This window comes from Lycium ferocissimum, chromosome 9 (assembly GCF_029784015.1).
Source record: "Lycium ferocissimum isolate CSIRO_LF1 chromosome 9, AGI_CSIRO_Lferr_CH_V1, whole genome shotgun sequence".
NCBI classification, from domain to species: Eukaryota; Viridiplantae; Streptophyta; class Magnoliopsida; order Solanales; family Solanaceae; genus Lycium; species Lycium ferocissimum.
In genome coordinates this window covers 64,111,459-64,138,184 of record NC_081350.1, presented here as the reverse complement: position 1 = coordinate 64,138,184, position 26,726 = coordinate 64,111,459, and the positions used below count along the sequence as shown (strand labels likewise).

Here is a 26,726-nt window from a genome sequence, read left to right as displayed (position 1 = left end):
GTTTGAATGCTCGATAAAGTGCTCTTAATAAGCACTTTCTTCCCGTCTTTGGACAAATATTTTTTCTGCCACCTTGCTAATCTGTTCTCAACCCTCCGTTGATGGTTATCCAAGATAGGTAGTCGGGAGAGCTCCAGCCTGAGCGAGCGAGCTAGTGTCATTCACCTCCCAAACGGGAATAATCTCACACTTGCTCAAATTAATTTGAAGTCCTAACACCACCTGGAACCAAGTAAGAACTTGGCCCAAAATAATCCGGTTGGGCTATCTCACAGGAGCAGGGTTTACCCTGTGGGCACTCGAAGCGTAGCGGCTGCTGGTTCCCTTGTCATCAAAAAAAAAATAATCCGGTTGGGTCTCATCTGTAGCACAAAAAATCAAGGTATCATCTGCAAACAACAAGCCTGAAACCGAGACTGTCCCTACACCCCTAACCGCAACATTGAAACCCTTTACCTATCCTCCCAAGACAGCCTGTCCATCATCCTGCTGAAAGCTTCCATTACTAAAATGAGCAACATTGGTGATAGAGGGTCCTCTTGTTTCAGACCCCTCGAAATCCCAAAAAAGCCATTCGGGTTGCCATTCACCAAAACAGAATATCTCACTGAAAAGATGCAAAACTTGACCCATTTTCTCCATTTTTCCCAAATCCCATCTGTAAGATAATGGAGTCTAGGAATTGTTAATTCACATGATCATAGGCCTTTGCAAGATCAAGTATGTACAACACACCTGATTTATGAACAGCCTATATGTCCAAAAAGTACGTAAGTTGTTCCTATGTCCTTATCTGGAAGTGAGTGAAGTGCCTTAGTGTCACAATTCTTTCTTGGTCATCTCCTGTGATTAACTCTCATCGACACAAATAATTTATAGAGACCAACCTTGTGTAGAGCATTGATATAAAACAGAATGTTCTGACTTACTATTGACTGATCCAAACTGCTGAACTACAGAATTGAAACATCCAATCTAAATTAGTAGAGACTGTTTCAAATCATAATACCATCTGCATTGACATGCTAGAACATACTCTCTGAAAAGTAGATGGTTGCTCTATATTGACCTCCTCCTTAATGTTATTTTGGAGAAAGACAATCTTGACTTCATACGAATAGAGAGGCCTAATCTGGTAGCTGCCTTCGCATGCTCCCTTGTGGATAGTTTGGGGGGAGCAGGACAGGAGCCTTTGACAGAGTGGAGAATTCTTTCACCTTCATGATCTCTGTTTTAAGTATATTGGTGCTCACAGATATATCTAGCAGTGTAGATGAGCTGATCTGTGAATATGAATAAACTGAATTCTGGTTGTCTGGCAATAATTCATACATCTTTATTTGGAAATCTATTCCTTTTTTTTTCCTCTCTATAAATTAAGCTTATAAAAATCAACAAGCTGCCAAGCATTATGTCTAATAAGAAACATCAGATGAGCTTTGTGCAATTGAGCAATTAGCCTCTTATCCCTACTTCTTTTTGGCACCCCCTTTATGCATAGATGATTGGGTTTCGTTCGTAGAAAATGATATCTTTTTATTGGTTTTGTACTTTTTGGTCTACAGTATACTTCTTGTATATGGACATCTCTTTAAAGACCCATTCTTAATAATTTAGTTGAACTTCCTAAAATATTTTGAGTTGAAAAGATTGCTAAGTTAACACACTGACTTACAAAATTTTTGTGGAAAAGAAACTTAAGCCCTATATCTAAACATTATAAAAGGCCTATAAATGCTTAATTCCTAATAACCACTCCAACTTATCAAAAACGAATAAAACCGAATCCCCAACTTGGAACTATATAATACAACATATGAACGTGTAAAAACCGATATAATATCCTGAAAAACCAACCTAAATATAAAAATTGAATCAGATCTCTACAACAACAACAAACCCAGTGTAATCCCACAAGTGCGAAATTGAAACAGATCTCTAAATTTCTATTTCTATATAACCTGCAAGGGTGGCTCAGTTGGTTAAGCATGGGACTTCCACAATGGAGGTCTCAGGTTCGAAACCCCCTGCCTACTACAACTTACGTAGAAAAGATTCCATATTCTATGCCAATAGATTTGTGACATCCATGTACTGTGTCGTCAAATCAGCCACGTTAAGAAAGCCAAGCTTATACGCATTGGCCCACAACAGAGGATTCACCTTCTGGGTCGAGCTCGTCGCACGGGGCTTGCCTAGTGCGGGTTATCTCTCCTTTGTGGTTTGTAGGCTATTGCACAGGAGCAGGGTTTACCCTGTGCGCATACGAAGGGTAGCGGCTGCGGGTTCCCTTGTCATAAAAAAAAATAATGTAAACCCTAACATAGCGTGCTTTTATGATATGTCCTTTTTGTTTTACTTATTAGAATGGAAAGTTTACCTTGGATATGATATCTGTCACAAACCAGCTTTTCTCAATTCAATGGGACTGTATTACCTTTTTGTACAAGTTTGTCTTTTGGGGTGTAATCATGATTATGAAAGTTGAAAATATGATGGCATCAACAACTAAGGATGTGGTCTAATGGTCAATGAAATGGGAGAATAACCGTGAGTTCTCAAGTTCGAATCCCAATGGAGGCAAAAAACAATAGGCAATTTCTTTGCATCTGCCTAAGCTTTGGTGGGCAGAGTTATCCGGTACTTGCGCTGGTAGGAGTTAGCAGGTACCCGGTGGAATAGTCGAGATGCGTGCAAGCTTACCTGTACACCACTGTCCTAAAAGAAATTATGGAACCCCACTAGCATTAAATGTATTAGAGCTATCCAAGTTAAGGTCTTTTTTTTAAGAACGGAGAAATAAAAAGAAAATCTCATGCTATTATCAAACAAAGTTGCATCGATGGATTACCTTGTTCTTGTGTCAATAACCGAATTCATGCAAACTAGTACAAAAACATTTCAATCATTGTCATCACTGTCTTTGCAGGATGCTAGAGAAAGTCTGCAAGAATTCCCAGATGCTTGTTGACCTTTATGTGAACTATGATTGTGATCTTCAAGCACCTAACTTGTTTGAACGAATGGTCTCTCTCTCTCTCTCTCTCTCTCTCTCTCTCTCTCTCTCTCTCTCTCTATCTCTGCAAGAGGTTGGCTTTGCAATTTCTTGGTTATGTATGACCAAATGTCCTACCTCTATTTGTTCTCTCGTATAGGTGACCACATTATCCAAAATTGCACAAGGGACTCAAAATGCTGAGCCAAACTCAGTTGCCACGTCCCAGATAGCGTCAATCAAAGCATCTTCTCTTCAGGCATCTCTTTAGAATACCTTTTTCTTGAGCTTTTGTTGGAATTTTAATATTATACTTCACCCTAACACTTTCTTTTGTGCTTATCTGGCCTTTATAGTGTCTTGTAAATGTGCTAAAATCTCTTGTCGAATGGGAGAAGTGTTGGACAGAGTCAGAAAGGCTGAGCAAGAGGAATCAGTCCTCTGAAGAAGAAACTTTAAAAGGAGACCCTGATAAGATGGATGATTTACCCAGTAATTTTGAGAAATTGAAGGCCCACAAATCTACTATTGAAGCAGCTATTTCTGAAGTATGTCTTCTTGGCCCATTCTCATTGAAAATTAGGAAATTATCAGCTTTTGATGCTTCTGTTTTACTATCTATTTGGATAAAGTATCTGCCTGCTGCTGCCTTTTATATACTGGTATGTGCTTGGGCTGGATTGCTAATGTTTGGTTTATTCGAAATAATGCAGTTCAATCGAAAACCTACGAAGGGAATTGAACATCTAATATCAAATGGGCTGGTTGAAAACTCACCAACTTCAGTTGCTCAATTTCTCAAAAGTTCTCCTAGCTTGGACAAGGTAAAGTATCATTTATGCCCTTATTATTCTTCTTTTGCCTCTCTAAATTGACTTGTAGAGAAATTCTAACTGTACTGGAATTTCAGGCTATGATTGGTGACTACTTGGGTCAGCATGAGGAGTTTCCTGTGGCTGTCATGCATGCTTATGTTGACTCTATGAATTTTTCTGGAATGAAATTTGATTTGGCAATTCGTGAATTTCTTAAAGGGTTCAGACTTCCTGGGGAAGCTCAGAAGATAGATCGCATAATGGAAAAGTTTGCAGAGCGGTAGGCATTCATTTAAAGCTCCCAATATCATTGAGATGTCGTCCTTCTGTGAATGCATTATGCACACATTTGCTGAGCAGTGGGAATTTGTCCCTGCTTGTGGGTTAGGGTATGCGAAAAATACATACAGATAAGATTGGTTTTAACCCTCAGGCAAATAACCATTGTGAATGTAATAATATGTTTGGAAAAGAGTGTACATTAACTTTAGAAGTGGAAATCTGCTCCTTTTCACTTAAAAGGTTACTCGAATTGCGTTTGTGCTTAATTGAACCTTTTTCTACTTGTGGGATCCCGTTTGCCATTAATAGCAAAGCTTGTTTCTTATATCAAAAAAAAAAGAGCTTGTTGTTACTAGAAATAGTTCATGTTGAGGTTGTCATTTGCGGCATAAGGGCCAATGATTAGAACTATTTTTATTATATATCTTAATTTATGACATATTGAATAGCCAAAAAGTCTGAGAAAACTAAGTGCCAATGATCAAAGCTATTCAATCTAGATGAGGACTAGAAATTGGTATATCCTTAGCCACTTGGTTTTCTGTAATAGGTGTTTCTGAAACACGTGGTGGATGGGTTACTTGCATTGGTAATCCAAATCCATCATTCATAACAATATCTATTGCTTGGGCTGAGCGCTATTTCTTTTAACAGTTACTGTGCGGACAATCCTGGTCTATTCAAGAATGCAGACACAGCATATGTTCTAGCATATGCAGTTATAATGCTGAATACGGATGCTCACAACCCAATGGTCTGGCCAAAAATGTCAAAGGATGATTTTGTACGTATGAATTCCACTGATGAAGCAGAAGATTGTGCTCCAAAGGAACTGCTGGAGGAGATCTATGATTCAATTGTTAAAGAGGAGATAAAGATGAAAGATGATCCTGTTGGCCTCGCAAAAAGTAGCAAGCAGAAACCTGAAGCTGAGGAGAGAGGACGCCTTGTCAATATTCTCAATCTTGCACTGCCTAGAACGAGATCTTCAATTGACCCAAAATCGGAGAGCGAGGCTATCATCAAGCAGACACAGGCTATTTTCCGAAATCAAGGAAGAAAAAGAGGAGTCTTTTATACTTCACACAATATCAAACTTGTGCGTCCAATGATTGAAGCTCTAGGATGGCCACTGCTTGCCACTTTAGCAGTTCTTATGGAGGAAGGAGATAACAAAGCACGGGTCAGTGTTTGCATGGAAGGATTTAAAGCTGGAATACACATCACACATGTTCTCGGAATGGACACCATGCGATATGCATTTTTGACAACTCTTCTTAGGTAATCTCTTGGACGTTTCCGTTAATTTCTCTTATTCAGTGTGATAAACTATTTTGATAATTAAAGCAGCTTGGACAAAGTTAGCAGTTAATTCTGGAAAAGTTAGCTCTTTTCTCTTTAGATTCTGGGGCAGGGGTCAGGTGGAGTGGGTTTGGTTATGTATGAGGATAAATTTATGCTTTCCTGATTAGAGATTGAAACAACTTTCGCAATTTCTCTGCAGACTTAATCTTTTACATGTACCAAGGGATATGAAAAGTAAAAATGTGGAAGCACTTCGAACTCTGCTGGCTATATGTGATTCAGATGCTGAAGCTCTGCAGGATACATGGATTGCGGTGCTTGAGTGCATTTCCCGGCTTGAGTTTATAGTAACTAATCCTTCAATGGCTGCAACAGTTATGCAAGGATCGAATCAAATTTCCAGAGATGCTCTGCTTCAATCTCTTAGAGAGTTGACTGGAAAACCTACTGAGCAAGTGTTTGTGAATAGTGTTAAACTGCCCAGTGAATCAGTCGTTGAATTTTTCAGTGGTTTGTGTAAAGTCTCAGCTGAGGAATTAAGACAATATCCTGCACGTGTTTTCAGCTTGCAAAAACTTGTTGAGATCAGCTATTACAACATGGCTCGCATACGAATGGTAATTGCTCCACTCATTAATTTGATACTAGTGTTGGGCAAATTTTTGTCATTGACCTGATAGATGATTTGGTTGTATTATTTAGTTATCCATCTCTTTACCTCTTGTTGCCTAGTGCTACACAACACAACACTTATGACAAATAATTCTTGTGAAATTTAAATTGTGGCTCAAGGGATAATCATACTAATTACAAACTTAATGTATTACAAATATTTAATTCATTGTGCATGTGGAATTATTTTCTCTTTGCACTTGATTTACTAAGAGGGAAAACTAAGAAAGTTAACGATTTTATAAACTCATCAATGAAGAGTTCTCTTCTATTCTTTGAATGTCGTTTTACTCTTTTTAGTCTTAGAAGGTCTAATTCAATAGGTGTCCCAAGGCATTTGTTTTCATGTCTAGTGTTTTTTTTGAAGTGTAGATCTACTCCGGTGCCTACTGGAGATTTTATTTCAAAATGAATATATATTTGAATTGTATGATGTTTGCATGTGTCTTCGGGTTTTTTTATCCTGCAGGTTTGCAGGACATTTATGTTTGTGCCAAAGTGGAGCTCACTCAAATATAGGCCATCAATAATTTCAATCCATATTTCTTATTTGGTTTAATTTACTGTTTTATTTTAGAAATTTAAAATGGCGCCAAATTTACTCTTATGCTATGCACTTCTTAAGATGTTTTGTAGAGGCAATGGGAACTTGAAACAATTAGCTAGGAATTTACTTGAAATTGAAGCAATTCCTTTGATTAAAGGATCAAAGAAGTAAACTAAAAATGATACGGAGGAGCTTTTTTTAATAAGCGTAAAGTTATCTGAAATAAAAGTTATTATTGAATCTTGAATGAGGCATTATGCTCTTTCAATTTATTAGTGTTTTCTTTTGGCTATTATTGATATCACTGGGTATATCATCAATTTTCGTTTCTAAACAATTGGTACATTAGTAGAACATATTTTGAGAAAGATTTTTAGTAGAACAATTTGTTCTGTGTATTCTGACGAATGTTTCTATGGATTTCTCTGATACTTGCTTTTCTCAATATTGTTGATTTATTTGATCACATAAAGAACGTTATCACCTAAGTGGGTGTCTCCACCTCCAATATTGGATGAATAGTATTTATATTAATTTATTCTGTGTATTGTGACAAATTTTCTATGGATTTCTCTGATACTTCCTTTTCTCCATATTAGTGATTTGTTTGATCACATAAAGAACCTTATCACCTAAGTGGGTGCGTTTCCACCTCCAATAGCTAATTGGGTGACTAGTATTACTAATTCTTTGAAGTTCATTTAGCTATGGGGCTGCATCTCTTCTAGCACAATAGGAATCAGCTTATCATTGATAACTAGTATGAGGTGGTGCATATTTTTGTTAGTCCCAGTGAATTAATTCATTGATGATAACTGCCTTTCATTTCCCTAATATGCTGTCTGTAATGACATTCCAGGTTTGGGCAAGAATATGGTCTGTTCTGGCTACTCATTTTATTTTTGCTGGGAGCCATCCTGAAGAGAAAGTTGCTATGTATGCCATAGATTCTCTTCGGCAACTTGGTATGAAGTATTTGGAGCGTGCCGAGCTCGCCAATTTTACCTTCCAGAATGATATTTTAAAACCGTTTGTCGTTCTTATGCGAAGCAGTCGAAGTGAAACTATAAGGAGACTTATTGTGGATTGCATTGTGCAAGTACGTATGCATCTTATCTTTTTCTTGAGTTGCATTTTTTTGGGGGAAATATACTGATTCCTGCACGGTAGCAGATGATAAAGTCGAAGGTGGGAAGTATTAAGTCTGGTTGGCGAAGTGTGTTCATGATATTTACAGCTGCCGCAGATGATGACCTAGAGCCGATTGTTGAAAGTGCTTTTGAGAATGTTGAACAGGGTACGGATCGCTTTGTTGCTTCTGTATGTTTCTCACTTTTCAGATTCCATTGCGGAAGACTTAGTTGTAGTGTTAACATTGAAATAATCTTGTAGTTATCTTGGAGCACTTTGATCAAGTAGTTGGAGATTGCTTCATGGACTGTGTCAATTGCTTAATCAGATTTGCCAATAACAAGACTTCTCACAGAATCAGCTTGAAGGCAATTGCACTACTTCGTATATGCGAGGATCGTCTTGCAGAGGTTTGTTGCCTGGGATCTCACTTAGTTGAGGAGGCTTCCCCTCCTTGTCATTTTGATCTCACTTAGTTGAGGAGGCTTCCCCTCCTTGTCATTTTCATTCATTATTTCATCTTCAATTTGTCCTCCTATGAATTCATTTATGGTTATGACAGTTGATTTTCCATGTATTGGGACCCAAGAAATTGTGAAAATTAACCTTGAATTTGAAAATAAGTTGTAAGAATCACTATAATGGAGTGCCTCAGATAATCTAGCAATTTTATATGAACAAGGTATATCTAATTCTGACAAATGGGATATATGCGATACTTAGGTGACTATTTTCAGGTGTCATATGTAGATATCTTCTCTTACTTTCGATAACCATCCGCATGCTGGCTATTTGGTGCTCAGTTGCATATCTAAGGATCTGTTATTCTCTAAAGAAATTGCATAAGTTTCTGCTGATCTTATTCAGTGTGAAATGAATTTCAGGGCCTTATACCTGGTGGTGCTTTGAAGCCAGTTGACACCGCTGAAGATGTGACTTGTGATGTCACGGAGCATTTTTGGTTCCCAATGCTGGCTGGTCTATCTGATCTGACCTCTGATCCTAGACCAGAGGTTAGAAACTGTGCACTTGAGGTTTTATTCGATTTGCTGAACGAGAGAGGTGGCAAATTTTCATCCACGTTTTGGGAGAACATTTTTCACCGCGTCCTATTTCCCATTTTTGATCATGTCAGACATGCTGGGAAAGAGAATCTGACCTCTCCTGATGAATGGCCACGTGAAAGTAGCATTCATTCACTCCAATTGCTGTGCAACCTGTTCAACACATTTTACAAGGTATAAGAAGTGGTTGATAAAGACTGTGTTAACTAGCTGCTACTTCTGAAGGCTAAATTTTCCTGATTTGATCCATTCAAATTGTTCAAGTCCAAATAATTGAAAAAACAAAGTGTTTAAGTTCAATTCCTAACCTTCTGTATGAGTAATTATTTGCTTAATGACTTGCTTATGTGTGATTAACGGGTATGATTGTTCTTTTCGTGTGATCTTCTGACTTGTTTCTCATCTCCCCAGATCTTACTATGTGGGGGTATTTCCGCTATTCTGTCTGCGTTGTTTCATCTCTTCCCAGTATGCTTTAGTATTTGTACAATATCTAATACCTTTTGACTATCATAACCGTGCACTTGCATTGTATCTTTTGTCCAGCTTTCTCCAATTTTAATGTTTGCTTTATGGTGTAATCAATTATTTGAATTGCTTGATAAGCTTGTCGCCTGATTCACCAGCATTGGGAGTAGTTACATTTGCAACTGCACTAGGCTACCCAGTGTGCTAATGGTCTATGAAATAAAGCTAGTTTGTCAATCAAAGTACTTTATTACTCCTTTCCAAAGTTTCATCGTGTAGCTCACAAGTTTAATGCCACAATAGTTCCTTTGGATATCTCCTTTGTTTTTATATGTTGAATCAGAGTACTCTTTGTCTACCCATCGGGCATTCTACCACTTCTTATTATAGTATTGAAGCTTGGTAACTCATTCTACTCTTAACCTTTCCAAGACACGTCCGGCCTGTATGAGGATGCCGTCTGGACCACAGACTTTTATGATCCTCCTACTTTTCAGGGCATATATTGCTTCGACCAACCTAATTCTATGAGTGTAGCTAAATTTTTTATTTGTATGGAGATTTTTAAAGTTATTCTCGTTATTTGAGTGTTGATCAAAATAGCCTCTCCATCTCTCTTTGAGCTCATTATCTTTTGTCAATACTTGTTAAGAATCATCTTTAACACACTTCATCTAGTTTAAGCCCTTATTTCTCTTTTCTTTGGCGTGCTAGTTTTTGCATTTTTTTCTCCACTTCTCATGGCCCTAGCTTTTGCTAATAGCTTTTTTACTTCCCTCATCCTTATGCTTTTAGATGACAATAGTCTAGTGGAGCTCGCTAACCGATAGATGACTAATTTTTTGGGGGTAGCATGTACTGACCAAATTTAGACTGCTTTAGTCGTACTCAAGCTCCCTCTTGTGGTCTTCAAAGGCCTTTGTATCTACTGCTTTTGGTATCTCCCTATAGCACAACTCATATCCAAAATCTAGAAATTTTAATGTCTATGTAGAACCTTTATGAGAAAAATAACTCCAGCAGAAGCATAGTGTTGTGGTCTTGGCCCATACTTCATGATTGCAAGAGCAACAGTCCTGTAACTCCAGCAGAAGCATAGTGTTGCGGTCTTGGCCCATACATCATGGTTGCAAGAGCAACAGTCCTGGGCTGAAGTATGGTGCCTAGTCAACACATTTTACTTCCCAACTCATTTATCTATGCTGGTTAGTTTTGCAGGCCTTGGTCTCTCCTGTGGCCCATCACGGTTTTCTCATGGTAGCCCTAGATCACTTTGAGCACATGGTCCACTTGTAGTATGTTATGTCACCTAAAATGCCAGTTTGTTGAACTTCTGAATTGGAACTCACAATTGTTGCCGCTGACTCTGCTCTATTTTGCAGTTCATTCCCAATATTGGAATTTGATTAGGAGTGTCTTGTTGAAAGTATAGTGCTACATGTATTGTGCATACAAATCCTCTGTAATGCAGTTCATTTCCAATAGTGAACGGTCATCTGTAATTTATTACAATCTGTGGTCTTATTAAGATTTATAGAAGTTTAACTAACAATTTCATTTACTAGAAGCCTTCCACAGCAGGTTATGTTTTATATTTGGTTCTTCCACAATAGAGAATGTATGATATAAAATTATCATGCCCTTTTTCTTCTTATGAGGAAGAATTGTGGAATTGATCATGTGATTTTTATGCTAACTCTATTTTCTGAGATCTGAAAATTTCTAATTCCTGAGCATTTTGGTTGTAGAATGTGTGTTTCATGCTGCCCCCACTGCTGGGTTTGCTTTTAGATTGTGCCCAAAAATCTGATCAGTCTGTAGTTGCAATTTCTCTTGGTGCATTGGTGCATCTTATTGAAGTTGGTGGGCACCAATTTAGCTACAATGATTGGGACACCTTGCTGGAAAGCATAAGGTACGATTCTAATTTTATTAAGTCGTCTGTTCTTTCGTTGTTCTTTCTGGTTGACTATTTGTTCTCATGATATAGTTGATATGTTGTATGTCTCAGAAATGCTTCATACGCAACTCAACCCCTTGAGCTTCTCAATGATTTGGGTTTTGAGAACTCAAAGCATCACACTGCACTGGTAAGAAATAAGATCATTACTGCGTGTAATGAATCCCAAATTTTCGCTAATATTGAGTTGTCGGATATAATCAGCATAATGTTGCTGAAAATGGAAATGCTGGTGGCTTGTCATCTCCAACTGTTGGTGGCCATTCATCAGACGTGCTGGACGATAATCATGGATCGGAGCGCCCTGCTGATTTGGAGGAAACTGGAGGTTGCCGTTGAGGAAATTCAACCATTTTATTCTTTTCTGTTGAGTTTTGCTCGCAAATAATTATAGAGAAATGTCTTTATAGGTATGCCCTCACCATCTGGGAGATTTGACAAACCTACTGTTCCGGAAGGTCTTGACCGTAGTCAAACAATAGGTCAGAAAATTATGGGAAATATGATGGACAACCGCTTCATCAGAAGTTTCACCTCTAAACCAAAGATTCAGGCTTCTGATAATTTACCAACTTCACCGTCAAAGGTATTGCCTCATTTTTGGTTGGTGTGCTGTCCTCACTGTGGTATGTAAATTGGAAATGTCCCAGGAAAAATGTATTTGTCAAAATTTGGTGAACAATGGAGCCTACAACATAATATAATTCTCAAATAAGAAATCCTTTTTTTATACATTAAAGAACGTATTAGGTACACAGTTCATTTTTTGTTTGGTTGTTATGTTAATGGACATGCAAACATGTCTCTGTTAATGCGAAGCTCACATGCGATACCAAGATGACGTATCATCTGATGGTTAATAGTGCAATTTTATGTAATTCGGCAAATAAGTCATCATTTCCTCATTAATATCTCTTATAATACAAAAGGGCTTTTGTCCATATACTGCGTTGATCAAAATTAGTTTTCTAGTCAAACTACAATATTCGTTTGAAACAGAGAATTCTTAACATTGATATCCTTTCTTATCAAAAAGAGGATGATGCTGACGTTTCAAAACTATCCAGCAAAAGGTGATTTCTTTTTCTTTTCGCAAATTTTTAAAAGAGAATGCTTCCAATAATGGATGTCTTATTGATATACTTTCTTGTATCATCGATGTTTCAATAAAGTAATGGGTGAATATCTTGTTACATTTGTTATTGAGCTGCAAAGTTAACTGGCTGTGTTGCCTATTTTAGTACTTCCACTGAGTACCGTTTTCTATTATTTTGATTTATTTCTTCTGCTTGCTCTTCTATCTAATGTATAGTTATTAGCTGACGATGCGGAGCCTGAGGCAAAAGATGAGGATGAAAGTTCAATATTGGCCACTATTAGGAGCAAATGCATCACACAGTTGCTACTTCTCAGTGCAATTGATAGCATTCAGGTATTGCTTGTGCTTTTTAACTTGCAGTGCTAAGTTTCTCTGTCCAGTGCTCCAATAGAAAATCATTGGAGCTGTTGCAATAGCTTCTGGTATTGATAAGGCATATGTTTTGATGCTTAGTTGACAATAATCTGGTAAAGTATCCTACTCTTTACCAGTCGTCTACTGCCCTTATTTTTTTTCCCTGAACAATTATATGGCTCAGAGAACGTTAGGTGTCATTTCTGTATTATGGCCTTATAGATGACAAAGGGGGCTTACGTGATTCAAAATTGTAGTTTCCATGTTCGAATTTGCCCTCAATATATAATTGTACCTCATTTGTAACAGTTAGCTCTTTTAGGTATTTTGATAAGCACAGACATATTGATTTTCTGTTTTACTATATTTTTGTTGGAAATCTGACCACTTGTGAATAGCTAAGGATAAAATTTTCGAATTTCACAGGGGAAGTCAAAATGCACAGGGATGGAAAAATTCTTGTGAAGTATAATGATACAGTGTTTTCTAATTCTCCAAAAAATGAGAAAATGTGATAAAAATGATTTTTCTTCTTTGTCGAATATATGGAACCATAGAGGTTTGTGTTCAATTGGAACTATTGAAGAAATTAGAGAATAAATCATCTCTGAATCGAACAGATCCTTAATCTTGAGGAGTCTGAAAAATGGCAATACCTAAATGGAAATGATCTTATACTAATTAAAATGGCTCCTTCACTTGACTTGAAGTGCCTGTATCAAATGGGTGTGGCATCTTCTGCAGATTCTTCAAATTATGCTAAAAGTTAGCAAAAAAGTGCCTGGACCTATAGATATATAATACATCAAGAGTACTTTTTCCATTTTTTTCTTTCAGATATAACCAAATGCATATGGGATCTAAGTTGCTCGGACTCGGGTGCGGGTGTACGACACGGGTGAGGATCTAGAGGTCGGATCCTTCATGATCTAAATTTTAAGATTTGGGGATACGAATCCAGTTATGGATACGGGTGCGGGGATTCAGCTAAAAAAAAAATTCAAATATCTAAAAATAGAGTTGTAAAACCTAAATTATGAGATATTATGTGGAAAACTTGAGGAAAAAATATTGATCAAGGGGAGAATCCAGGAAGGAGATAAAAGGAAAAGGAGTGACATAGAAATTTCTAGATACAAGGTATCCATTTTCTTCAATTTCACCTTAGCTTGCGTTTTGATTAAAGAAATCATTGAATCTGTCCCCAATTTTTCCTTCGATTTTGGTCAAAGTATCCAAACTCGGTTGACCAGATCGGGTACGGATCCCACACCCACACCCACACCCACACCCATGTCGTGTTGACACGAGTGCGGCACCGAAAGTGAAGAGTCCGAGTAACATAGGGATAACCAAATTTTGATCATGTATTATTTTTGGGATTGACATTGGAATGATGTAAGAGTGTTACCCCATTTCTTCTTGTGATAAGTGATAACCGTGGTGTCCGGGCTAGCTAGCTTGCGCACATGCTATTACCCTGTTTTACATGGCAAAAGTTGATTGTATATGGAATTGTAAAGGTTTTCTAGTTAGATTAGTTTTCAGATTTTGTCCTTTTTTTCCCGAGGAATGATGAAAGCACAATTTCCTAGTTTTAGGGTGAAATTGAGTTTAGTTGTCTGGATGTGGAAAAAAGTTTAGTTTATTGATCACTCGTTAGGACCTTGATTAACCTTCTGATAGCAATGTATCATTTATTTCATTAACTACGTAAACTGATTCAGATAAGACATTTTACATTCAAACAATCTGGTAAATCATTAAATTTGATATTGTCATCCCAAATTCTGCTAGTAGCAATTGAAATAGTGGAAGGAACAAGAAACTTAAAAGCATGCAACTTAGAGGGTGTTTGGATGAGCTTATTTCTATAAGCTGTTTGCAGCTTATAAGCTGAAAAAAATAAGTTGGGGTAGTCCAACTTATTTTTTTTGGCTTATAAGCTGTTTTCAGCTTATAAGCTGCTTTAGATAAGCTAAGTCAAATGGGCCCAATTATTTTTTTGAGCTTATTTTAAGCACAAAATAACTTTAAGCTGGCCAGCCAAACACTCAAAAAAGCTGAAAACAGCTTATAAGCCAACTTATAAGCCAATCCAAACGGGCTCTTAGAAGAGCTTTGAACAGAGTGACTACCTAAGAGTTTTGACAAAACATGAATAGGAAGAGCAACTGTAAGCCTTCTCTTATCTTGCAATTATATGATGTGAAAACTGGAATCCTACTATGCAACTGGAAAGAAATTGGAAGAAAGGCAAAGGAGTTCATTCCAGCTTTTATTTGGTGGTCAATTTGGAAGGAAAGAAGCTCAAGACAATTTGAAGACAAAGCTAACACCATACAGATAGTTAAAATGAAATGTCTTAGTCTCTTTTATTTTTGGTGTAAAGATATAGTGGGGGAAGTAGGTGATTTGGTAGATTTTCTAGGCAATGTGTAAATTGTAACTAGCGTCATTACCTCCTGGCCACTGTTTTTGGTGGCTTTACCTGTAAAGTTTCACATCAGCATAAAAGTGCTCATACCTTTGGATGGAATACGAATGTTACCTTATTCAAAATAAAATAAAATTAGATGATGTGCAAACTACACTCTGAGCTTGTTGGAGTGTCCTATGGGAAGCTGTAGCTATTACCTATAGTTTGTTTTGGAGTGAGTCTCTGGATTTAAGATTTCAGCTTCACTTGCAAGTCTAACCATCATACAAACTTTAAAGTGATATTTTGAAAATATTTTTCTGCTCTTCCTATATCTCCTTTTTGATGTGTTTCAAACATGCAGAAGAAATACTGGACCAAGTTGAAGCCAACACACAAGATAACTATCATGGACATCTTGTTCTCTGTGTTAGAGTTTGCTGCATCATATAATTCTTATTCCAATCTCAGATTGCGGATGCGCCAAATACCTGCTGAAAGGTTGGGATCGTTTCCTCTGTTATTTCAACAGATTCATTTCTCTCCTCCTTTTAAACCTATATTTTTCAAATTGCTACCAGCTTGTGTTTGATTTAGGTTATTGTTGGACAGGCCACCATTTAATCTTCTCCGCCAGGAATTAGCAGGGACTTCCATCTATCTTGATATCTTACAGAAGACGACAACTGGGATCAATTCTATAAAGGAAGAATCAACTGAAGAAGATAAGTTTCAACAAATTGCAGAAGAGAAACTGGTGTCGTTTTGTGGACAGGTCCTGAAGGAGGCATCTGAGTTCCAATCCTGCACGGCGGAGAGTGCTAATATGGATGTTCATCGAGTTCTGGAGCTGCGTTCTCCAATCATTGTTAAGGTAGGGACTGCATGATTTCTTGAAGTTTCCATCTTTTTATTTATAGTCTTTTAACTGCTTTTAACTAGTGTGCCCTCAGGGCTTTGGTTCACGTGATGTGTGAGCCAGGTGCACGTCACGGGTTCAAACCCTGTCACAGACAAAAGCATATTCGGACTGTGCACCCACTAGTTCTCAGAGATTTCTTGGTTATAAAAGAAGCTGCTTTCAATTAATCATCGAAATAATTTTTAGTAGCTCACTTCTAGTAAGCCTCTTTTTCTTCCCCTTAAAATTTGTAGAGGATACATACTGTTAAGATATAATTGAGTAATTAGAAGAGTGTCCTCCATAATAGTTTAAACTTTTAGATGAGGTGGTCACATAAATCAATGTGGTATCAGTTCAGATATCGGTTTTAGTTTTAGGTTCCAAGTCTTACGCCACCATTAACAAAAGCATTTCTGCACGCTTGATCAAATAAAAAATTGATAAGGTGTTTCGAGAAATATTAAATAGATGAAAGTGTCCCCCGTCGAACAGTTTAAGCGTTTGGATGAGGAGGTCACGCTATTTAACAAGAAAATGTGTGCCATGACGGCAGCACATGGCTGCACTGCTTTTGGCATTATTTTTAAGCCAACAAGGTTTAGTTTATGATGTACAACTTTGTGCTCGTTGCTAAGGGATCGAGTCACCAATCAACACAAACTTGGAAGATGCTGGTTCTCATACCAAAGCTGAATGATTTGCTCACATTACTAATTATGTTATACCCAATTGACCATCAGTCTTTGTTAGCATAATTTCTTTTGATGTTGGGGTATTTTAACCTTAAAATCCCGCGGTCTCTCATGGTACCTGTATCCTTTTGGACGAATTGCTCATTTTTGACTAACAGAAAAGTGTTCTATTGTTAAAACAGAGATCACTTTTGGTTGAATCACCCTGTTCCTGACTTCCTAATCAAAAATAATACTGAAGTTTCAGTATGCTACTTGAAACTCTTTTAGTTTCATTCTGATTTCTTTTCTCCTTATGACCCTTTGCAACAACTGCTCTACTACATCATTATTTTTTTAAACTCACGAGGTACTGATGCGTTGATGGCACTTTTGGCTTCGTGTTGGGTTGTGTCACTTTTCTGTGTTCTATACATTCATTTTCTGGTCGTTTATCTGAGATTTAGGAACTGCAGTGGGGGTTCTCATGCATCATTTTGTCCGAACTGTCTTTCAGGTGCTGAGGGGTATGTGCTCTATGAACAGCCAAATATTCAGGAGTCACCTTAGAGAGTTCTATCCTCTGATTACTAAACTTGTATGCTGTGACCAGGTAATCTCTTCCCTAAAATGTTAATATATAGAAGAGGTGAATCAATTCTCTCTTCCATATAATTGCCATTTCTTTCTAAGTGTGACTGGTTTACCCTCCCTCCCTCCCACTCCCCACTTTTAACTAAGTGTCATGTTCATGCCAGTGATTACTCAGTTTCCTTTTTACACACATGCCGTAAAAGGTATGGTTTGACTTGGATGGTTGAGATCGAAAAATGCTTCCCGTTCTCTTTCTTTCACTATTCCCACCTAGGTTCCCCACTTTAGCTGCTTGGCCGGGATAGAACCAGCCCATTATTAGAGAAGGATAAAGTTTTTCAGCTTAGGGTTGGCAGCTAATTCAGTCTTTGAGACCCCATAATATAATAGAGTCGTGAAGTGCTACCACAAGTATAAGTTTCAAATTTTGATTATAACTGTCTCCTTTTTTCCGTTATTCCAATTGCTAACGGTCTTGTTCTACTTCAGATGGATGTACGTGGATCCCTTGCAGATCTTTTTAATATGCAGTTGAGTCCGTTGTTGGCTTAAGATGTATTGAGAGCCAAGTGAGGAAGGATTTTCTATGAAGAGCTCGGGAGCTTTTGATAATTGACGTACTTCAACTCTACTACTATGCTGTTCCGCAACATCTCGATATTTGAATAGTTTCTTCAAGTTAGATTTAAAGGCTTATAGAACACTCTCTCTCTTGCAATAGATGGAGAGTGATACGATGCGCACATTATGGATGTACACTATTATGATAATGACAATTTTGTCGGACTTGTAGAATATATTTGCCTTAATTGTGCAAATTAGGCATGGATTTTGTCGGGCTCTGTTCCTAGTTTTTTCTGAACTAGTTGCAGTCTTATGTATGTAACAGGCCTAAGCATAAATATACTGATATTCTGTGAGAGTCTTTGTAATGTACTATTTGAGTTAGTTTACTCAAATAAACGAGGTCTTGCCCTTACTCTTTCTTCAACAGGTTATATTGATGTAGTGATTTTGTAGTGTTGTCTATCATTTAACTATTGTTCTCTTGAAATATCCAAAGGATGAGGTTAATATTACCCTTTCTTGTATTTAAAGACTGCTACATTTTGTTGCTCCCAAATGCACACGGAAGCGCACATGGTTGTACAGGTAATATAGTGATTTCAGAAATCAGATGTCGAACCCACATGGACTTATGATTAACCGCCAGCTAAATTAAATTAATGTTAATTATCTAAACTAGAGATGAAATCCGAAGGTTATAATTATAATAATAGAAAATAAATAATGAACTTCAAACAAGGAAGAGCGGGTTTTTATGCTATTAATGAGATGAATGTTCCAGGGTTGTTGTTGGTTCACCAATCCTATTGAGTCATCCAATTATTTCATCCTAGCAGTTTTATTCATGGTTGTTATTAATCGAATTGTTCTCTCGTAGTATTCTCTCGAACTACTACTTGCTTATTCGAAACAGTTCGCCACTTATATTTCTATGGAATTGACCTGTTAAGAATGGACTTTGTTTATGGTATTTAATTGAACGCGGCGCCTATGTATACGTCTTTTCTAGACACAAATCCTAGCCCTAGTCTAGGGATAATTAGATCACACTCTCTTCACTTCTTCTCTAATCTAACATCTCTTTCAAGCATGTATATTAAATAGCGTATAGAACTTAACTGTTGCCCAAACAATCAAGCAATTAAGAATATAAGTAAAGAAACAATCGGAATTGAATAAATTACTACTAAGATGGAAATACTAATCAAACGTCAATAATCATGGTTATACCACAACCCTAGTACATGAAGTTTACCTCCATTAGACATGAAAGAAATACAAAAAATCATCCAAGGAAATATAAAAAGTAGTAAGGAGAAGAAAAGGTAAAACCCAATAACTCCGGCTTTCCAAAGTTATGAAAAAACCATGCAGAGGGTCTACTTATAGTGTTGAGATTAATCCTCCAAGACCCATCCAAACCCGTTTAGGACTTTAGTAAATATTTCCTGCGACAGAGAGAGCTCGCCAAGCAAGCTTCACGACGAGCACATTGCTTGGCATGGGTTTCGCTGGGCAAGGCCTTGATGATTTTTAGACTTAGTGAAATTTTCCCTTTCTTGAACACTACTCGCCGAGCGAGCTCCATGGCGAGGGACTTCCCTGTTCTGGACCTCGCCTGGCGAGGTCCACTCTATATCAACACTTAGCAAATTTTTGGCCTCAATTTTCCTTGCTCCTTCCTCTTGCTCTCTGAGCAAGCTTCATAGCACATATTTTGCTTGCTTTGGGCCTCGCTGAGCGGTCCTTGTACTGTTCGTCCACACTTTGAGGTTTTTAAGCTCTTCTTATCCGAAATGACGTATTTCCTACGTAAAGTACCTAAATCCCACAATAACACACAAATTTGCTCCAAATCGAAAAGTAAATAATAGTTAGGTGTATTTAGTTCTCAAACAAGGTACTAAATGTGGGTAAAGCGCGACTGTTAAGCGTATGAATACACCTAACATCAAATTTCATACAATGCTTCCATCACTTTTGAAAGGTTTGAAACTTTTTTTCAACATATGGTCAGAAAACCTAACATCTACTTTCTCAAAAGCATATCCTGGGAAAAGAACTCTTGCATCATTAGCCACTTTTCAGCATTTTCTGCTTGGGTGTTTTGATCATTACTTGAGGAGAGAGAAGTGCATGGATAGCTGGTTTTGGGACTTCCATTTAAGACATAACCACAGTTAGAGCTGTTAATATAGGTTGCTCCAGTTCACCCCGCTCGGGCTTGTAATTTGACGGATTGTACGGGACTAACCGCCATTTGGATGGGCCTCAAAGTGATGCCCAACCTAACCCTCCATTGTTTTTTTAATATTTTATTATTATTATTATTTATTATTTCAATCTAAATTCTAGTCTTACTTTTACAAGACAATATTACTTTATTCGCTAACCAAGTCTCAAGTTCACAAATATTTCAATATTACTTATTAATTGCTAATAGATTATAACAAAATACATAAAAGGACAACGCTCCTTTTATTAAAAGTCAAAATAAACTCATCACAAATACTTCCATGATACTTATAGCATATCCAACACCTACAAATCATCTTCATCGAGCATATTTGAGCCTGCTTGTATTAAGGTTGCGTTAACATCTTCATTTTCATCTCCATCTACAATCCCTTGCTTCCTTTCCATTTTCATATTTTCTAATTAAATGATCTTTTTTCTAATTGTCCCATGGGCCTGCCAAGCCAACCTCAATCAAGTCTCAAGGTGGTCATTCACACAAATGCCCTATTCTGGGGTGGTCTATAATTTTTTCTCCTCAAATCTGTGGTCTTTAATTTTTTCCCGTCAGCAATATTCGTGTGGCATAAATTTATACTTTTATATCATAATATCCCACAAGTTATACCGGACAAGGCAAAACTTTCAAAAACTCAACACAAAAATGGCCAAAAATACATCAAACTCCACAAAAACAGGCCCATTATTCAACGAAAAAAGGATAAATAATATGTGCCCCAAAAAGCATAACTTCAAAGGATAAATAATATATGCCCCAAAAAGCATAACTTCAATTTCTGAATACTACAACAAGTTTTAAAAATATTACACAACTTATGTTGCATAACTTAATTATAGTACTACAAAACTTATGTCGAGCGAAGAAAAGTTCAATTTTTGAAGATAAATGTTTCATAAGTTATGCCGAGCAAAACAAGTCTAGATATTTCAGTAGATGAGTAGCGAGGGCGAAAATTAAAGATCACATATACAAGGGGAAAAAACTAAAGATCCCAGATGAGGGGCAAAACTTAAAGATCAAGGTGTTTAAAGGGAAATATGTACAAAAACTTCGCTTCAAGGGTCGGCAAGCTTACGTTGGACTAAAATGCCTCGGTCTTAAATGAGCTCAAAAGATCTTATCCCAGTCCTATCAAATAAAGGGCTAGGGTGTCGCGCCAATTTTATTTTTTATTTTTTTATTTTTAAAAAAAGGGCTAGGTTGGGCTGGCCTAGTGGGTTAAACCCATATGACATGTCTATCCGCAGTGTGTAAATATTTGCAAGTTTGGAATTAACTGTTGATATAGACGATCAAAGTTGCAAAACATCGCATATGAAGCTGCAAATTTTACTTCAAGGTTAGCGGTCATGTTGAGGTGTGACCATCACATCTAAAAGCTTAAGGTGTTAGAGGGAGCACACTTTTAATAATTAATTATATTATCAACACGCCCCATCACGTGGGGGCTTTATGGACCAAGCACGTGAAAATTCTTTTTTGATAATGGGTGGCGGTGAGGTTCGATACCAGAACCTTGGCGGTGAGGTTCGATACCAACCTTTGGCCTGCTCTGATACCATGTTGAAAAATAGAGAAAAGGAATAACCTTTATTTTCACTTGATAACTAATAAGTTACAGTGGTTGCCTTTTATACTCATAAGGCACGGCTAAGGCTATCTAAAACAGAACAAGAGATAGATACAAAGAGATAGACCTACACTTATCAGGATACATAATTTTCTCAAAATACAAACTAACCTAATATAATACAACTAAAATATCCTATAATTTTTTTTCCTATGCTTGTCCATTCTGTCCAACACTTCCCCTCAAGCTAGTGAGAGGTGGTTTCACCACTCCTAGTCAAGCAAGAAACTGCAAACTGATCCCTTGTGAGTGCTTTAGTATGAATATCTGCTAGTTAATCTCTTGATCGCACACATTGAGTAACAACATTTCCTTGTGCAACTTTCTCCCTTACAAAATGATAAGCATGTTTAACATGCTTAGTTCTAGCATGCATAACTGGATTTGTGGTCATATAAAGTGCACTAAGGTCATCACAGAACAATGCATGAGCTGTTATGAGGCAGACTCCAATGTCACGGAGCACATAAGTTATTCAAGTAAGTTCAGTAGTTGAGGATGCTAAAGCTCTCTACTCAGCCTCTGCACTTGATCTTACAACCGTCTGTTCATTCCTTGAAGACTTACGTAAATGCTATACCATGTGGTTAATCTTCTTGTTGAAGGACATCCTGCTCAATTCGCATCTGAAAAACCGTATAGCCTGAAAGAAGACTGAGATAATATTGCGTAATCCATAATCTAGAGTACCCTTGTCATATCTTAAAATTCTCTTAACAACTTGTAAGTGAACCGTGTTGGGTCTTTGCATAAAGTGACTTACAAGAATTACAACATGTGTTATATCTAGTCCAGTGAGTGTTAAGTACTGTAAACTTCCCACAATACTCTGATACAATGATGGATCAACCAAGTCACCACAAGCTTCCTGAAATCCATGTTTTTGAGTTAGTGTTGTCCCAACTGCCTTTGTCTGACTCGTATTAGCTTTCTTGAGTAAATCAGTACCATACCTATGCTGGCTCAAATGTATTCCTCCTAGAAATAAGACACATAAATGCCCAAAAAGAAGCTTAAGGGTCGAAGATCTTTCATGGTAAATTTAACTCCAAGTTTCTCAACAGTTTCTGAAATGTGCTCATGGTTGCTTCTTGTTACAATTATGTCATCCACATAGAGAAGAAGCAAAATTGTCCCCTTTTACAATGAGGTATAAAAAGAGAAGAATCTGAACTACTACATTTAAAACCAAGGTGAAGTAAGTAAAGACTAAACCTTTCAAACCAAGCTCTCGGGACTTGCTTTAAACCATATAATGCCTTTTTCAACAAACAAACATGATTTGGATACACAAAACTTACAAAACCTGGCATTTGAGACATGTATACTTCTTCATGTAGTAATCCATGTAAGAATGCATTTTTAACGTCAAGTTGTCTCATAGGCCAATGCAAACTTATAGCTACTGATAAAACTATACTTAATATTGCAGACTTGACAACTGGACTAAATGTTTCCTCAAAATCTATACCTTCAAATTGTGAGTAGCCTTTAACTATTAATCGTTCTTTATACCTTTCTATTAATCCATCAGATTTTCGTTTTGTTTTATGCACCCATTTCGAGCCGACTGCATTCATACCTGCTTTCCTTGAAAAAAGACTCCATGTCTCATTTCTTTTTAGTGCTTCCAGCTCCTCTTGCATTGTTATGCGCCAATGTGGGATATCTAATGCTTCATTCACTGTGTTTGGTTCAACATGTGGAACTTATGTTTGTTCTTTCACAACATTGCAAATAAAGTCATCAAGATAGCTTTGAGTTTCTGTTTCTCTTTGACTTGTTCTTCTTGGTTGCACCTGTATAGTATTCAAAGTTAGTGTGTCGTTAGTCAACTCACTTGGTACAACAGACTCAATCGACTCATGTGGTATAACAATCGATTCATTCGGTACAGCAGCCTCAGTTGACTCCTCGATCGACTCATCTGGTATACCAGCATCAGTCGACTCACTCGGTACAACAGTAACTTCAACTGGCTCAGTGATATATTGTTCATCTCTTGTCAACACTTTCCCATAAATAGTTAGCTCCTCAGCTATTTTCCTGCCTTCAAAATTTGAAGTGCTCACCTTTGAGATGTCAAAAAAAAATTGGAGACATTGTGGTTTGAGGGTGTAGTGGAAATTCATGAAATATGGCCAAAAGAATGGAACTTGCAACATCCTGATGCTTTTCTTGAGACTGTACAAATGGTAAAGTTAGTTCATCAAATACCACATGTCTTGATATGAAAACTCTCCAACTAGTTGGATGAAAACATCTATATCCTTTGTGTAAATTTCTATATCCAATGAATACACATGGATAAGTCTTAGGAGAAAACTTATTTTTACCTTTCAAGTGGAGATAACATATACATCCAAATACCTTCAAACTATTATAATCAGGATGAGTTCCATATAATTTAAAAATGGGAGTTTCCATCTAAAGAACCGATGAAGGTATCCTATTTATAGGAAAGATAGCAGTCAAGAATGCATCATCCCACAAATAAAAACGCAACTTAGCATGAAACAAAGGTGTCAAACCAGTCTCCACAATGTGTCTATGTTTCCTTTCCGCAAACTCTATTTTGCTCAGGAGTATTTTGGGAATGAAATAAGTCTCACAATTCCAAAGTTTTCCAGATGAGTAATAAATTCAGCTTTAGAAACTCACCCTCTCCGTCACATTGAAAAACTTTAATCCTTTTTGAAAATTGGGTTTCTACCATTTTCTGAAACTTAACAAACACTTCTAATACTTAAGATTGTTCTTTTTGAAAGGATACAACCAAGTGAACCTAGTATGATCATCATAAAAAATGACGTAATATTTCATATGTTCTGATTATTCAATAGGTGCAGGTCCCCATACATCACAATGAATTTTCAACAAGGGTTCATTCTCAATCTTATTTCTAATACTAGTTGTGCTCCTCTGTGTTGCAGTCAAATCCTTAAGGTTGTTGTCATCCACAGCATATAGCCCTCTTCTTTTAGACTCTATTGCCAGTGGTTTCCCTATTGTCTTGTCCTTTACAGTAAAAGATGATTCAGAAAACTCAATCGTGCAAAAACTATCCTTCTCTAACTTTCTAACTGAAAGTAAGTCATTTTTTAGTTCTGGAACTACAAGTACTTCTTTCATCTTCAAGCCAGAAACTTTTGCACTTCCAACATGTGTTATGTTACGTTCTGAACCATTACCAACAATAATTTTATCGGGACCTTTATAAAACTGAAGGCTGGACAAGTTACCTACAGCATTTATCATATGTGCACTAGCCCCTGAATCGACATACATAGTGTTGTCCTGTAACGACCCGTTAGGTTGTTTTCTCGTTCTTGCCTATTTTGCCCTTGTGAACCAGCCCCTCTGCTTGTTTTGGATTGTTGTGTAGTGGGTTTGCCGAGGTAGTTGAAATCTCTTAAGTTGAAAATTTGCTAAGTTAAAGAATTCTTAAGTGTTGGGTTGACTTTAAGCATCATCGGGGGTATTTGTGTTATTTTGGAAATTTCGTCAGTTCCATTAGCTTCGGAACATCGAATATAGGTTGTTTCAGTGTTTGGTTCAGTTCCCGAGGGTCTTGGGAGCATTTTGGTCATTTGGTTGGCAAGTTGGTTTTCGCCAGTTTGGGGTTGACTTGCTCAACAAGACCTCTGCTGGGAATTCTGAGTGCGCGAGTGAGTTCATAGCGCATTTTACACGTGTCTGCATATTTAGGTTATATCGGGGAGGTTCCGGAAGAGTCTCGGGATTTTGATTGATAGAGTCAAAACCAGATTTTTCTGGTTCTAGTGTTCATACAGGCGTGCACGGGGTCCCGCCCCTGCGGATGCGCTCCGGCGAGAGGAGGCCCGCAGGAGTTAAGGACAGCTAGGTTGGCCTTAGTCCGCCCCTGAGAAGATTTTTCCACAGGTGCGTATGCGCAGCCGCGAGCTGAGCTCCGCAGCTGCGAGCTTGGGATATGTTGTGGGGATGCGCCATGGCGAGGTATCTTCCGCCGGTGCGTGTTTGCCGGTGCGAACTTGGGTGTGCAGGTGCAATTCGATGAGCAGAATGTGGTTCTTTTAGTGTCTTCTTCCTTAAGTCTTTCATTCTAAAACCCTAAGTTGAGAGCAATTTTAGAGGCGAATTGAAAGGAATTCAAGGAAGAATCAATGGGTAAGTCTCCTAACTCTATTTTATGATTATTTTCATGGTTAAAATCGAAACCTCATGCTTAGAATGTTGATTTTAAGAGAAATATTGAAGCGTTTCGTGTAACACCTCGTAAAATCCGTACTAAACCATATCCATGACTCAGGAGGTTAGAAACCCAAGAAGGAGAGTGTTAGAATCGAAAATATGCTCCAGTTCAGAAAATCATGTATTACGCTCCAAGGGACGACCCGTAACATGTGTTATGACCCATCTCTCATACCGTAACAGGCACGTTTGGAAAATCACCATCTCGTAACTTTTGGACCAAAGGACGGTTCATCGTTACGGACCGTAACACGTGTTACGGCCCGTAACAGGTGACCGTAACCTGACCTCCAAACTAAGTTGTTCACTGGAATTTTAGCCCATGTTACGGTCCAGTGTTACAAACCGTAATATGTGTTACGGACTGTAACACGGTCCGTAACGGTGCCACGACTGAAACGTTAAAAGAACGGGAATTTCAGTTTTATTTCATTATTTCCATTCCTCTCAAGCCCTAACACGAAAACCCTCTCCTCTCAACTTCTCCAAGCATCAAGGTAAGCCTCTTAACACTATCCTAAATGAATTCCATTAATTTCCCTTGAATCCTAAGTAGAATCTCATGCTCTTAACATAAGGTTTTCAAGAAAACCCAATTATAGGAATTCAAGACCAAGGGTTAGGATTCTTTTTCCAAGATCAGATTTTTGTTGCAAATTGGAACATTTCCAGGTATGTAGACGCTATCCACATGTGGGAACATCCTTGTTCTTCCCCATGTTTCGGCATTCCATGTTTACATACTAGGTTTAGGATTCT

The 26,726-nt window shown here is 37.6% G+C and overlaps 1 protein-coding gene across 1 annotated transcript in view; it reads left to right on the top strand.

Annotated features, from left to right (window-relative positions):
- LOC132031477 (brefeldin A-inhibited guanine nucleotide-exchange protein 5) overlaps window positions 1–18,359 on the top strand; it is a 40,988-nt gene extending 22,629 nt beyond the window's left edge. The window contains exons 15-34 of the mRNA XM_059421458.1: window positions 2,930–3,026; window positions 3,156–3,254; window positions 3,352–3,543; window positions 3,709–3,819; window positions 3,906–4,090; window positions 4,747–5,373; window positions 5,597–6,014; window positions 7,476–7,715; window positions 7,790–7,913; window positions 8,009–8,157; window positions 8,632–8,985; window positions 11,028–11,194; window positions 11,291–11,369; window positions 11,444–11,567; window positions 11,650–11,825; window positions 12,552–12,671; window positions 15,476–15,612; window positions 15,724–15,985; window positions 17,204–17,299; window positions 17,770–18,359. Coding sequence (XP_059277441.1) covers window positions 2,930–3,026; window positions 3,156–3,254; window positions 3,352–3,543; window positions 3,709–3,819; window positions 3,906–4,090; window positions 4,747–5,373; window positions 5,597–6,014; window positions 7,476–7,715; window positions 7,790–7,913; window positions 8,009–8,157; window positions 8,632–8,985; window positions 11,028–11,194; window positions 11,291–11,369; window positions 11,444–11,567; window positions 11,650–11,825; window positions 12,552–12,671; window positions 15,476–15,612; window positions 15,724–15,985; window positions 17,204–17,299; window positions 17,770–17,832 — 3,820 coding nt within the window. The 3' untranslated portion in view covers window positions 17,833–18,359. The remainder of the gene's footprint in view (window positions 1–2,929; window positions 3,027–3,155; window positions 3,255–3,351; window positions 3,544–3,708; window positions 3,820–3,905; window positions 4,091–4,746; window positions 5,374–5,596; window positions 6,015–7,475; window positions 7,716–7,789; window positions 7,914–8,008; window positions 8,158–8,631; window positions 8,986–11,027; window positions 11,195–11,290; window positions 11,370–11,443; window positions 11,568–11,649; window positions 11,826–12,551; window positions 12,672–15,475; window positions 15,613–15,723; window positions 15,986–17,203; window positions 17,300–17,769) is intronic.
- Window positions 18,360–26,726: the final 8,367 nt, after the last annotated feature.